Genomic DNA, 14,735 nt, shown 5'->3' on the forward strand with positions numbered 1-14,735 from the left:
CTCTATAAAAGAAATTAGCCAAGTGTAGTGGTGCACACCTGTAGTCCCAGCTACGGGAAGCTGAGGTGGGAGGATCGCTTGAGTCCAGACATTTGAGCTGCAGTGAGCCATGATCACACTGTTGCACTCCAGCCTGGGTGACAAAGTGATACTTTGCCTCAAAAAAAAAAAAAAAAAAATGCAGTGGTGCATGCCTGTAATCCGAGCACTTTGGGAGGCGAAAGTGGACAGATTACTTGAGGTCAGAAGTTTGAGACCAGCGTGGCCAATGGGGTCAACCTCGTCTCTACTAAAAATACAAAAATTAGCTGGGTGTGTTGGCACACACCTATAATCCCAGCTACTTGGGTGGCCGAGGTAGGAAAATTGCTTGAACCCAGGAGGAGACTGTAGTGAGCTGAGATCGTGCCCCACTGCACTCCAGCCTGGGATACAGAGTAAGACTCTGCCTCAAAAAAAAAAAAAAAGTTTGTATAAATTCTCCTGATTGGCAGGGCTATTGGGTTTTGGCTGTATAGTAATATCAATACCCCTTTTTCTAAAATATATTCAAGTAGCATCCATACTTTTTCCTTTTGTTGAAGGTGATAAGTAACAAATTGTCTCAGGTAGGCCTCGTTGAGAGAAAACGGTCTTCCAAAGACAGATGGGACAGAGGTGGGCTGTCCTTTTGGAGATAACTGTTTTACTCTTCTAGATTTGGGCCCTCTACTCATTTAAATAAGTGTTTTACCTTAGAAATGACACTTTGTATTTATAATGCTAAGCATCTACTTCTGAGAAAATCTAGAGCCAACACTGTTAAGCTTGATTCTTCTTGACGTGCTTCTTTGGAAGAGAGCTGGGGGCAAGGGATAGCATCCTTTTGCAGATGGAGGATAGGCATTGAGAAAGGGGGCGGGAGAGCTGGTACTCATGCAGTCTAAGCATACACTCCCACCTGTCACTGGCATTAGGCCTGATGGTGAGGGTAGATTTGTCTGTGGGTACATGGTATTGCGCGTTCTCAAGAGCATCTCGTTAGCTGGGCAGTGGGGGAAATGCAATGTCTTCAGTGGAGAATGACTTTGCCCTTTTTCCTTCTTATTCTTGAGAACATGATGGGGCCTCTGAGGTTATAGGAGAAATGTCCTAGGAAATAAAAAGTTTGTAGCTGTCATTCTGGCTCTGAGCCCTAGAGCAAGCCTCTTGGCTTTGAGCCATTATCATCTGTGAAATGGGAACCATGATACCCACCCTCCCTGCCTCAGATGTGTTCTAAGCTTGGGCCAGATAATAGACACTTAGATACTATCTAGGAGCATTACCCCAAGGAAACAAGAAGTCGAATATGACGTGGGATAGCCACATTTCCTGGAATCACGACATCTTCAGCAGTTGTGATCTGGGATTTTGCTTAAAAAAAAATTTCATTATCGCCAAGCTATGGATGGAAGAACGCAGTTACCTCAAATAACAGTGAGCTGTTTGTTAAGGGACCTAGAAGGCCAGATGAGGGTAGAGGTGGAAGTTACCCATGGGCAATTAGGCTGTTGAATTTTGCTGTTGATAGATATTAGTCAGACTGTTGGATTTAACCACACAGGTTTACTTCAGAGCTGTGGCAAAGCCCCATTATGTAAGCCAATACCACTTCACAGTAAGATATCAGAATCTGCTCCCAATTCATCCTTTTTTTTTCGGAGACTGAGTCTCACTTGTCACCCAGGCTGGAGTGCAGTGGGACGATCTCCGCTCACTGCAACCTCTGCCTCCCAGGTTCAAGCGATTCTCCCACGTCAGCCTCTCGAGTAGCTGGGATTACAGACATGCACCACTACGCCCAGTTAATTTTTATATTTTTAGTAGAGACGGGATCTCACCTTGTTGGCCAGGCTCGTCTCAAACTCCTAACCTCAAGTGATTCGCCTGCTTCAGCCTCTCAAAGTGCTGGGATTACAGGTATGATCTATCTTCCTTCCCCAGCCTCCAGTTCATCTTTCTGAAAACTAGCTTGTATTTTGGGAGGAGAAAAATTTCCTTTTTTTTTTTCTCTGAGACAGAGTCTCATTCCATTGCCCAGGCTGGAGTTCAGTGGCCCGATCTTGGCTCAGTACAACCTCTGCCACCCAGGTTCAAGCAATTCTTCTGCCTCAGCCTCCTGAGTAGCTGGGATTACAGGCGCCCACCATCACGCCCAGCTAATTTTTGTATTTTAAGTAAAAACGAGTTTTCACCATCTAGGCCAGGCAGGCTGGTCTTGAACTCCTGACCTTGTGATCCACCTGCCAAAGTGCTGGGATTACAGATATGAGCCACTGTGCTCAGCTGGTAATCTTTACTTTCTTATGTATCTAAATATTACCTGACCATGTTTGGTCTGACATAAGAATCCCACCTCTGAAGTTATATTCTGATGACTCCATTCTAGATTTTTAGGCGAGTGGGGGAAGCAGGGAGAGGGGTGAGCCTGTGGTGTCCTCCACCCTGCAGTTAGATTCCTTCCCCTCTGCTTAGCCTCTCTCATCTTCTTTTAATTAGTGCCGTGCTTAATTACCCGCTGCACTTGCTTGTGTATGCATGATTGCATTCCCGCACCCCCCCACTCCCCCAAGCCGGACATAGCTCTTACTCTTCAAGTAATGATAGTAATTGCTGGTAGGGCAGACCTGTTCCTCATCCTTCTCCAAGCACATTTCTTATGGCAGGTGTCTAGTTCCTAATTAAGTGCTAATGAGCATGCCTAGTGGACCGTGATGCCACTGCAAGCTTCTTCAGTTTTATGTCTCACTATTGCCAAACTCTTAAAAGGTGACAGAGCAAGAATTAGTGTCTTTGGGATGACAGGAAGGTGATTTTATGCATAAAGAAATTGTTATGATCTCAAATGGTGAATGAGTAGTTTATGAATACTTTCCAAGAATGCTATGAATGCTGCCTGTTCTGTCCTCACCTTCTTTTCCATTTTGTCTCTAATTAGAACTATGCTGTCTTTGAAAAGAATGAAAGTTTATAAGTTGATTGGCTGTCTCTTATACTTACTTATTTATTTATTTATTTATTAATAGAGATAGAATCTGCCTATGTTCCCCAGGCTGGTCTTGAACTCTTGGACTCCAGTGATCTTCCTGTTTTGGCCTCCAGAATGTCGGGATTATAGGATTATAGTGAGCCACTGTGCCTGACCCTAAACATTTTTAGAAAGATTAGAGTGCTCGAAAATTCATTGTAAAATTTCCACAGACACTGACTTCTGGCTTTAAGATGGTGTTTTCTCTTACTTTTGAGGCTGGGAAGTGTGTTTGGGATTCCGTTAAAAATCAGTGGGCTGGGTAGAAATGACAGAAGATCTGGCATGAAGATTTAATATATTCAGTGCGCGCAAGGGGATAATAAATTAAATGAGTAACTGAGTCCCAGGGAAGTGAGCACAAATCAGAATCTGGAGAATTTTTTAAGATTACACCTTAGAAATTGAGTTTTAATCGTTTTTACTCTCTCATCAAAAACAAGTTTTATGTTGGGCAGCTGAAATGTGGCTAGATTCATGGTGCAGGGGCCATTTCTTGGACACCTTTTCATTTTATACAATGTACTTTTAAATATAGGAGCAAGGATACTGTGTAATGAGAACAGACTTAGAACTTTTGGAATGGGTTAAGCGACGGGGGCAATTGTGGAAAAGGCGTTTGGGAACCGGGACGTGGCTCACTGGCTGGAGTCCCACACATAAGTGCTTTCCTCACCCATGGTCCTAACCATTGTGGATCTGTTTTCATCAGTTATGTAGAAAGAGTGAGTTTGAGGCATGGAGCTTGATAGAAAGGAAAGGATAAACAAAGTTTCATCTCTAATGTTTCTTCCAGCAGCCACAAGCCTGGCTCCCTGAGATCCTCTCCCGTGTCTATGGGGTATGGTAAACAGCAGCTCTGAGAGTTGCTCCCATACTGACTGCAGTCTCCTCCTGCCTAGGGAGAGTTTCAGCAATTTACTCTATACCTTTGAGCCTTTGTTCCTTCTGGGAAATGGGAATTGCACTACTTTCTCACAGTACTGAGAGAGCTTGATGGAATAAGGGGGCATAAGTGCCTGGGTGGTGCATGAGACACCCACCCGGATTACTGGGTCTCCCTCTCCCAATTCTGTTCCTTAGTGATAGTATTTTGTTTTTGTCTCATCATACTACTGTGGCAAGTTAATGCAAGGATGTAGGGTGAAATGGAGTTACCTGGTAACAGGTTGAGAGTATGGCTGCTAAATTGTTGGATGCATCCTCACCCCCATTTTAAACTCTCTGAAAACAGCGTGAATCTGAAAATTTGTGCCATCTTAGATTCAGTGACATGCTGAATCTCATCCCTGGAGGCGCATAAAGACAGAACTAGCTCATGTGTACCTACTGATGTAGCCAGCCTTGCTTAATAATAAACAGCTCCCCTCTCAGGGTGAGTGATAGAAGAAAGTGACAGTGTAGATGTGTGGATTATATTTTGGGAAGGTGGGAGAGGTAGTGGAGTAGGTGAAAGCTTTTGATGAACTGAAAGCACTAATTGCATTTTTTCCCCTTTCCTCCCTCTCTTTCTTGGCTCCCTTTATGTGTTTGTTGAACCTCCTGTTCTGTTTCCTCCTTCCCCTCCTGTCTTGTGTTTTTCCCTGGATGCCACCTCCATCGCCATCACTGTCACCACTTTCTCCTCCTCCACCACCTCCTTTTTCTCTCTCGCCACCACCAACAGCAGCAGCAGTTGCAAGCTCAGCATCTTTCTCATGGCCACGGACCCCCAGTTCCCCTTACGCCTCACCCTTCGGGACTTCAGCCTCCTGGAATCCCACCCCTCGGGGGCAGTGCCGGTCTTCTTGCGCTGTCTAGTGCTCTGAGTGGGCAGTCTCACTTGGCAATGAAAGATGACAAGAAGCACCATGATGCAGAGCACCACAGAGGTGAGAGGCCGGGCAAGCCAGATTAGGACTTTGTCCTCATACTCTTACAGTGCTGCAAAATTGTGTGCATCGCTAAAGAGAGCCCCAACCTATACAGAAAGCAAACCATGAGATAAGAGGAACTGTCGCAAAGCTTTCCACTGAAACACAGGTCACCCTGGAGGTTTGCAGGGTTTGCTGTGGGCATCTGTAGATTTCTCGATCTCGTTAGATTGCAGGCATCTTGACATCTTGGCAACTGCCTAGTTAATGCCAGTGGCCTGTATCATATTATGGAAAACTGTTAACTGCTTAATTGGGTAATTTTCAAAGAAAGTAATGTTGTTAAATGGGGCGAAATAAGAAGTTAAATTTGAAAGTGAATGTGTTCAAATGAAAGGTTTGATAATTGCATCTGTTACTACTTAGTTTCATAGGCTTTAATTCTAGTATGCATTAAATATTGGGCAAAATTGCACTTGACTAATTTTTTGAAGAAAAGTAATTTATTCTGTCAAGAAATAAAAAAATAGGCTTTGTGTATGGTTAAACTGTAAATCTTATGTTTACAAAATACTGTAATTTTCAGGAAATCACTGTATTAGGAATGTGCAATGACTTATATAAATAAAAGCCATTTTTAAAACTGTTTGGGGCTTGTGTTCTAATTATTCCCCCCTTTTTTTTATTTCTGTTCTTGCCTCTGTGTCTGAACGGGCATGTCTGTGCGTTTCTTGGTAACCTCGGGAGCAGACAGAGAGCCGGGCACAGTAAGTACTCAAACGCCTGCTGCACACACACACACACACACACACACACAACACTCACTCACACACAGTCCCCTTCTGACAACACTGCTCCACACTGTCTTTCTCTAAACACAGGCACAGACAGACATGCACACTCTCCCTGTCTCTCTCAGTGGCTTGGTTTTTTTTTTCTTTTCCTTCCTTTAAAATTTATTTTTCTTATATGATTGATTGCTCTGCTCTTGTTTTTGTATAAAACTTGGCATCAGACAAGAGGGGCATAATTTGGAGGCAACACTATTTGCTGATTACTTACTTGGAAATACACTTTGATCTATATTTGTCCCCACCCCACTTTAAAAGTGTTTATCGTTGCATTTTAAGTCTGGTTGGGTGTACTTTAAAAGAGTATTCATTTTTATATCTTAAATTACTTTTAGAGGCAAGAGTACACAATCCCTTTGTGAAGCTGGTTAGTAATGTACTATTTCTACCTAAACCAGTCATCATCCTCTGCGAATGCATCTTAGTTGCTAGGTTTCCATATCTCGTTTTCTTTGTATAATTGTCCTTGGAATGTGAACTTGATCTTACGTCTATTTTAGACATAAGAACTGAGCGTACCAGTAAGCTCTTGAAAACAAGGAAATTCACTGACAGGGCTGTGTGCATATAGAGCTCATGGTTTTCACCAGTCTAAATTACAGTCGTTTTACATGTGCACGTTTGATCTGTACGTGCATCGGCCAGTTAGCTTTGGGGAGACCCATGCTAAAGCATGTCTCAAGTGTTGTGTAGCAAATGGAATTTGGCCCCTTTTCAGCTAGGATAACCTACAGGGTTTGCTTCCTTTGCTTCTTTGTGAATGTAGCAGTATTTTGACCGTGTTTAATTTGGTAAAAAAATGGGATACTGAACATTTAAATAATTCTGATAACTTTTTTGGTATAAGTTTTGGGGGAAAGATAAAAGTTTAGGTATTTATTTTAAACTCTTTTCTGTGTAGAATAGTAGCGACTTTAAAAATTGTCTTCGAGACAGATCTTGATACATTTCATGTATCTGGATATGTTCGGAGGTGTGGGGAATGGTTAAAGGAAAGGGTAGCTAGTTTTAAAATTCTTGCCTTATAAATTTCTCTGGAAAATGTTGGAAGGGGATTGGGGGGCAAAAATTACAGCTAGGAAATAAAATATTCTACACACAAAGTACAGATAAGTAAACTGGCTTTAGTTTATGGAGGTAGCCTTTGTGTTTTGCCATTCCAGTGTCCCTAGGGATAGTCATCTTTTATGTCCATTCAGTAGAGTGTCAAATTAAAAAACCTAACCCTGGATGAAATCACAGAAGAAGAAATTTGGAGAAAGCCCATGCCCTTTAGGCTGTTACATGTTTTAAATCTATTGAACTTATTCTAGCTTTGGGACTTGAATTTAACATTTTTTCCTCAGTACTTCTGTTTCACCTTAAATGACTGTGTTCATTGAGTGCATACTATGTATGTAAGGCACTATGGGACACCTGTCTGCAATTCAAGGTATGTAGGCCCGCAGCAAAGCCCTTTCCCAGAGAATCGGGGAGGAATGAGTCATGCAAATACTAAAAGACACAAGACTGGGGAAGGTTTCAGCAAAAGTTCTATAACTTACTGGTATCAGAATTGTGGAGGTGATGCCACATGGTATGTGCCTCTCTGAAATGTCAGGGTTGTGAATAGGCAAAGGTTTGTATGCTTACGTTAGTAGAGATGTATTTTATACCTCTGTCTCTTTGGAATTTCCGAATGTGTCTGATAACCTCTTGTTTGTATTTTTGACAGAAAAATATATGCAAGTACTTAATTCATGGGTTCATTGGAATGGGTGGAGGGAGGGTTATTTATTGGTCGTACCCTTCAAGAAATATGAAATGGTTCTTGAGTTTCAAGCATCTGTGGGTTATTTTGAAGTCTGTAAGTTAGGGTTAGCAGTCAATGAACTTTTAGTGCAAATGTGGATTTCTGTGTTTTGGGCATGTATCCTTTTTTATATCAAATTTTTGACAAGTTCTAATCATTTAAATGAATATTTTCAGAACAAATATATATGCTGTATTTCCTGCCTAACTACTACTGAAAACTGTTGGGCAATGATGCTTAAAATGAGAAAACGACACTAATTGTAACCTAAACATTTAATCCAGTCCATAAAGAGGAATTAAATTGTTCACTATCCACATAAGTGGGATTTTGCTACAGTTACCTAAAATTAAGTACCTCTTCAAACTTTGTATAATAATGAATATGAAAGGCAGTGGATAATGAGATGATGTGTACTATTAGTGCCTAAAATGTTATAGTACTTACCTATTTAACAAAGTGGTTTGAATCAGAAGGTCTCAATTTTACTTGGCAGATCAAGACAGTCAATTGCTGTTTGCTGCTGTTTTTTAATCCAGTGAGGGGTTAAGGGCAGTTGCTACAGGCCAGCAATTTTCAAAGCCTTATGGTGTCATTGTCTTGATAACCCTTGAAATAAAATTATTGAGGACCCTAAAGAACTTTTTGTTTATTTGGGTTATATTTTGATATTTACTGGGTTAATATTTTGATTTTTTGATATTTACTGGGTAAGAAGTAAAAAATTAAACGGATGAAGAGCTGCTTAATTTAAATTGTGTTAATACAAATTACATTATTAATGAAAAATAACTTTTCCAAAACAAAAATACTGTAGTGGGAAGAATGGCATTGTTATGCATGTCTACAAATGTCTTTAATGCATTGTAGTTGATTTAGTTTAAAAGAGGATAGTCCTCTTCTTCTGCATTGGCTCTTTTGTGGTATTTAGTTGACATTTAGGAAGAAAATTTGCTCTTGTGGAGATGTGTGAGGGTCTGGGGCCCTTAAGGGATCCTTGGACCAAAGTCTAAGAACCTTGACCATAAATAAGACAAACTCCTTCCTATTTTTATTCCTTCTTGCTCTTCTTTCTGTATTGAACATATTATTTACACCAAGTGCAGAAATCAGACACAAGATCCACAGGGAATGTGGGTGTGTATGGATTTTTGTCTGTGAGCCTGTAACTGGTTGATAGGTAGTTTATTTTTAGTGGCAGAAATTAATTTGCTAGTTAGAGATTTTACAGTAGGAAAACAAATGAACCTTAAATAAGCAATCTGTTTTAATATGAAACCTAGAAAACAGAAGTGGAATCAGTGCACTGCATAACAACATTTCCATCAATAGTGGATTGCATATATGATGGTGGTCCCATAAGAGTATAATACCGTATTTTTACTGTACCTTTTCTATGTTTAGGTGTGTTTAGATACACAAATACTTGTATCGTGTTGCAGTTGCCTGTAATATTCAGGACAGTAACGTGTACAGGTGTGTAGCCTAGGAGCAGTAGTCTAGGTGTGTAGTAGTAGGCTCTATCACCCAGGTTTGTGTAAGTACACTATTCGATATTTGCACAATGATGAAATTGCCTGGCATGCCTTTCTCACAAAGTATCCCTGTTGTTCAGTGACGTGGCTGTTCTAAGAGTGAAAGCTTTTATGGAAACTACCTTAAAATTTCTAGAAAGGGATGAATGATAAAGCTAGCAACTTTATAGAGGTTTTGCTTTGGTTTAAACATTTTTTGGCTGTTTTTAAATTTTGATACCTGTTTTTTCTATATAAGTGAAGCTATTGAGCAGAGAAATATGAAATGACCTAAGAAAGGCTGTTATTTCTTAGTAGCATTCCGTAGTAATAAAAACAACTTTAGATATTTTAATTACTGTAAAGATAAATTACATTAAATTTTGGCTGAAGGGATTGTTATTTTTAGCTGCTTGAAAGATTTAGAGAATTGACAAAGTTGTATGGTTTAAAAAAATTTATGATAAGGGCATGCTTTTAAATACTTTGAGTCATTTAACAAATATTTGTTGAGCCTTTACTATGTGCCCAGGTACTGTTTGAGGTACTGCATATACTTGCCTTCATTTTGCCATGATCCCTTTTAATGCCACAGTTAAACATTTGTTGAATGTAAGACACTGAAATACCCAGTCAGTGTGATCACTGTTTGGAAAAGGAAGGAGACTCTGGGGGAGACTCCAGAGCAGACGGTGTGTAGACCTAGCAGCAGCATTCACGGATGGACTATGTAAGTGTATGCAGGTTGTGGTGGGTCTGGGCTCGTTTGCAGAATTCTAGGGAGAGATTATAACTCATCAGATTCTCAAAAGGGGTTTCTGACCCAGAGCAGTCTAAGCACCACTCATCTCTCTGTCTGGCCATGTGGCACAGCACCATGGTGTTAACAAAGAGACTGGGTGCATCCAGTCACGTAGTTACTTAGTTAACAGAGATTGAGAGATAGTAGTCTGAGGGACCATGCTGTCACTCTGTAACTGACTTCTAAAATCACCAGGAGTTTGTATTTAGAACTTACCTAGAGATAATTACAGCCATCACCTTGTTTAATATAAGGTGGTTTCTTTGTTTTGTTACTCTTCTCTAGCTGTTTTTGACTAGTTAATTGGCAGAGACAGGACCACCCTTCCATCACTTTTTCTCAAAACAGCAACATTATAGAAGGCAAGGAGGAGTTAATAATGTGAGACTTGCTTTGTAAAAGAATACTGTTGGTCATTTTCAGGAAAAAAAAGTCACATTCACTCCCAGAGGCCCATGGGAACCATGGCAGCATCAGGGGTGGTAGAATGAACATGAGTTTTGTACAGAGGCAGACCTGAGTGGAACTCTGGCTGCACAGGCAAGGCTTTTTCATCCTTTTATGCCTTCCTAGTCCTGTCTGTAAATGGCGATAGTAGTGGTTGCCTCACAGGCAGAGGGTTAGGAGGCCTCAGGTGGGAGGATAACAGCATAGAAGGTGCTTAGGGAATGTCCTCCTTGCACTGCCCTTTGCAGAATAGCAAGACAACAGTAAATGCACCATTCATTACACTCAATGCTGTTACTTGTGGGTTTATCTCCTATTTATTTTCTTAATTAAAACAATTTTCTTTTAATTTTTGTACAGTCAGAGTCTCAGTATGTTGCCCAGACTGGTCTCAAACTTCTGTCTTCAAGTGATCCTCCTGCCTTGGCCTCCCAAAGTGCTGAGATTACAGGCGTGAGCCACCACACCCAGCCTTGGTTTTCTCTTCTTTTTTTTTTTTTTTTTTTTTTTTTGAGACAGAGTTTCGCTCTCGTTACCCAGGCTGGAGTGCAATGGCGCGATCTCGGCTTACTGCAACCTCTGCCTCCTGGGTTCAGGCAATTCTCCTGCCTCAGCCTCCTGAGTAGCTGGGATTGCAGGCATGCGCCACCATGCCCGGCTAATTTTTTGTATTTTTAGTAGAGACGGGGTTTCACCATGTTGACCAGGATGGTCTCGATCTCTTGACCTCGTGATCCACCCGCCTCGGCCTCCCAAAGTGCTGTACATTCTCTTCATTTTTAAAATACACATTACACAAGCAGTTACTGAAATAAGGGTCCACGTGCCAGGGTGGCAGTTACTGATGGTTCTCAGCATGTCAGCACCGTGAAAGTGATCTCAGCTGCTTATTAACTTGATCACTTTCCTGATACTCAAATTTCTCAAAAGTAGACACAGACTAGGATGTGCTGTTTTGCCTAAAATCTTGTGAATTAATCTTGACCTGACATGTTAAGAGATTGCCTGGAAATAAATGCTAAAACTGAGATGAGTCACCTAAAATTTCAATTTTTAGACACAATGGAAAACACAAGTTTTCTTAAGCAGTCTTCTGGGCAGGTTTTCCTTCTGGCCGAGTTAAAAACTCTGCTTAAAAAAATATATCCTCTTCGAGGAAGTTGGCATGACTGCTGTGAGTAGGGTGAATCCTTGAAAGGAAAGTCCCGGTGGTTTCTAGATTGTCAGTAGCCTATACCAGGTAGAGGTGTCTGTTTATAGTGGATGGAATAAGTCACCAGATATCGGGGCATTGGAGCAACTGGATTAACGTTCAGGTTTTATCTAACTGTGATTGCAGTGAAAATAGGGTATCTTTACTCTTTAGAAAAACAAAAAACGAGAAGATTTTTTTCCCTCCAAAACCTCTTTTAGACTTCAGTTTGTGCGCTATAATTAGAAAACCTACAATTGTGAGCAGGTTTTTTCTTCTTTTGTCCCTATTATCATTTTTATCATTTCCTCACTGGGACACAGGTGGACAGCAGACTGTGTCCTCATCTTTGAGATAAGAAGGTATAAATGTAAGTGTTGGCAGATATACAGATAACTCAGTCAAGTCCTGACCTAATGCTTTGTAGTTTCAGGGCCATTTCTTGCATTACCAAGTATCTCAATGGGGGCTAGAGAGCAAAGGGGCACAGAAATGGCTAAGCAGCTCTTAGAAACTATGCTTTCAAAAAAGCTTGATATACAAATTTTGTTTTTGCTGCGATTAGGTTCTGAGTTGGGGAATGGCAGTGTCATGAGGTTATTTAAAAATTAAATTTTAAATAATTGTATTTAGTGTCTGCTCCAGAGTTTGTTTTGCTTTGCCTGGAGAAGGAGAGTAGAAGGGCCAGCTAGAAATGAGATGGTGAAGAAGGCATTGTGGTTTTAGCACCCTGTCCAGCCTCAACATTTATCGGCCCCATATGTCACCTGCATGGCTACCTTTCCATGAGTCTGCCTGAGTGAGTCAGCCATCTGCATTCTACAGTGATGAGTTCCAAAAATCGAGGTGCAGGAATGCACTAGTTCTTTCCCATAGTTTGCATTTAAACTATGTGAAACATTGACGTGTGCCCTTCAGACCGGCTTCACAGGCAGGGTTCTGAGATGTGGTATGGTTGCCAGTGGATAGATTTTCAACTTTGTCCGTGTTGTTGACAAGTGGGGATCTCATTAGTTTTATGGATTAAAAATACATTAGTTAAAGTGTCGGGCAGAGTATATGAATGCCCAATTGGACTGTAGCAAAAAGTACAGCACAGGGTGATGGCTTAATTGATACCAGGTGTAGATAGAGGAGGCACACAGATGTGATGGGGTGCGTCGTTACCTAATTGTTTTAATGTTCACCGAGAAGTTAATTGTCAGTGTGGAGTGTGCTAGTAAATTAGGTTCCTATTGCCTTAGTGTAACTGAGGATAAATGAGGTGTCACGAGTTTCCAATCTGTACCTCTGACACAAACACTTTTTCCTGCAGGGAGGAGAAAGTTCCCAAGGGGAATCAGCATGGCAGCTGAAGAAATCCATTTGAATAATGTGCTTTATTTTTACGTTAGGGAAACCTGTCTTGCTTTGCTGTATGCATGAGTAGGTTTTCCTTTCAGTTTTGCTGCTGGTGGTTTCAGGGTTTGGACTTGTTGGCAGAAAAGTTGCTTGGAGGTCTCAGGATTCATCAAGGCTTCTGTGAGTAGTATTTGGTAGCATTGACAGGGCAGCATTTTATTAAACTTGCTTTTTTTTTTCATAGTTTCTGAGGTTACTTTCCAGAATATGTTAGTAGATGTGAACAACCATTACTGTTAAATTGCTAAATAAAAGTCAAATTCTTGGAGCAAGACTGGAAAAACTGGTTTTTAACCTTATAGAAGTGGCTGGGTCTTTGCTACCTCAGTCTTGAGTGGGTGTTTGGAGCATGAAATAGACACATCACTTGTGCTGAATGATTAGGATAAAGCAATAGAGTCCCAGTCTTGATGTTTTCTTTCGATGCCACTGGGTGCTCTCTGAGGATCAGTCAGTCCATCTACTTACATTGTAAGTTCTTATGTGAAGTTATGGCTTCATAATTGTATTGGAATGTTTATTTTGGTTTTATTTTAAAAGAATATATTGGCCTCTCCCATCCAGGAAATGCAAACACTTTGCCAATTATCTAGTTACCTTGAGGCCATTGAGCTACGGCAGGGAAAGATCCTGGTGTGTGTTTAATAAAACATGGTTCCCAGAGTTAGGAAATTGTGCTCAGAATTTGTCTCAGAATGCACATAGGCTGCAATATCGGAAGATCTGCCATTCCTTTTTTCTTCTGACCAGCTCTTCTGCTGTCATAGCCATTCTATTCTGTCATCCTGTTAGTGCAAGTTAGATGTGACCCTCAGGAAGCATATATTAATAAATAGCAGTTTGCTTGTTGCCAGCGACGGTGCCCTCTGAGATTTGGTGTTCTCATGGAATTCCAGATTTTCGTGAGAGGGAGAGTCCCTTCTTGTGGAGTATATGGTTTCTCTGTTCTTGCCCCTCATCTAATCATCTCATGTACTTTCTGTATAAAAGTCATGCTAGTTCTGCCCATTTCTGGACCCTCTTTATGTTTCTGATGGTGAGCATTGTAGGAGGATCTTTTCTTTTAGACTTGTCAGATATGCTTCTCTCTGTATTGTTTTACTTGACTCTGTACCCATAAGTGTGCGCCACACATAAGTGTAGAAAATCATTTGATTTTAGAATTTTAGTTTGTTTTGAAAACAGTGTGTTGTCAGCTGATTTGCCCAGGCTTGTAATGTCCTCTGTGGTCTGTATAACTCCTATTTTGAGTTTCTGTAGAAGACATAAATGAAGTGAATTTTGTTTATTTCTTGAAAAAAATTTTAAAACAAAGGAAAACTTACATACAGTCTATAAATCTCAGTCCTTGGGACATTTGTAATAGAAGTCTGCCCAACATTTACAGTCTTTAAAAAATCCTGGCAGATTTAAATTTTGCCAGCTGCAAGGTGAAATAGAACATTGGGTTTCTTGGCAGGAATTAGAGTATATCAGTCAGTATAGTAACACTGGTTCTCAATAATGATCAAAATGCTGATTCTCGATTACATATTTATTTGGCAAATAAATATTTGAAAAACGAATTCTACTTGATGAATGCTGTTTGGTAGATTAAAATCTTTCAAAACATGAACTCTGCAGTGGCAAATGGGGTCTGTAGGATGATTACCTGCGGTGATGGGCATCCCGTGAACCTTGTGCATACCTGGGCTGCTTTATCACTCTCTGCTGAGGTCTTTTTCAGTGTTAATTTTGGGATTTGAGTGGCAAGGCAGGAATTTGGGACTATTCCTAGTTCATTTTAAAGTAGATTTTAAAATGTTCATTTTAAAAAAAATTACACGTTTCTGTT

General features: G+C 40.6%; 1 protein-coding gene across 4 annotated transcripts in view; it reads left to right on the forward strand.

Annotated features, from left to right (window-relative positions):
- LOC105725260 (TLE family member 1, transcriptional corepressor) overlaps positions 1–14,735 on the forward strand; it is a 100,580-nt gene that overhangs the window by 47,763 nt on the left and 38,082 nt on the right. For all 4 annotated transcript variants that reach the window (XM_012464246.2, XM_012464248.2, XM_012464247.2 and 1 more), the window contains exons 7-8: positions 4,716–4,920; positions 5,653–5,669. In XM_012464246.2, the coding sequence (XP_012319669.1) occupies positions 4,716–4,920; positions 5,653–5,669 (222 nt within the window). The remainder of the gene's footprint in view (positions 1–4,715; positions 4,921–5,652; positions 5,670–14,735) is intronic.

Source organism: Aotus nancymaae, unplaced genomic scaffold (genome assembly GCF_030222135.1).
Source record: "Aotus nancymaae isolate 86718 unplaced genomic scaffold, 86718_ANA_hifiasm-v0.15.2.pri h1tg000041l, whole genome shotgun sequence".
Classification (NCBI taxonomy): Eukaryota; Metazoa; Chordata; class Mammalia; order Primates; family Aotidae; genus Aotus; species Aotus nancymaae.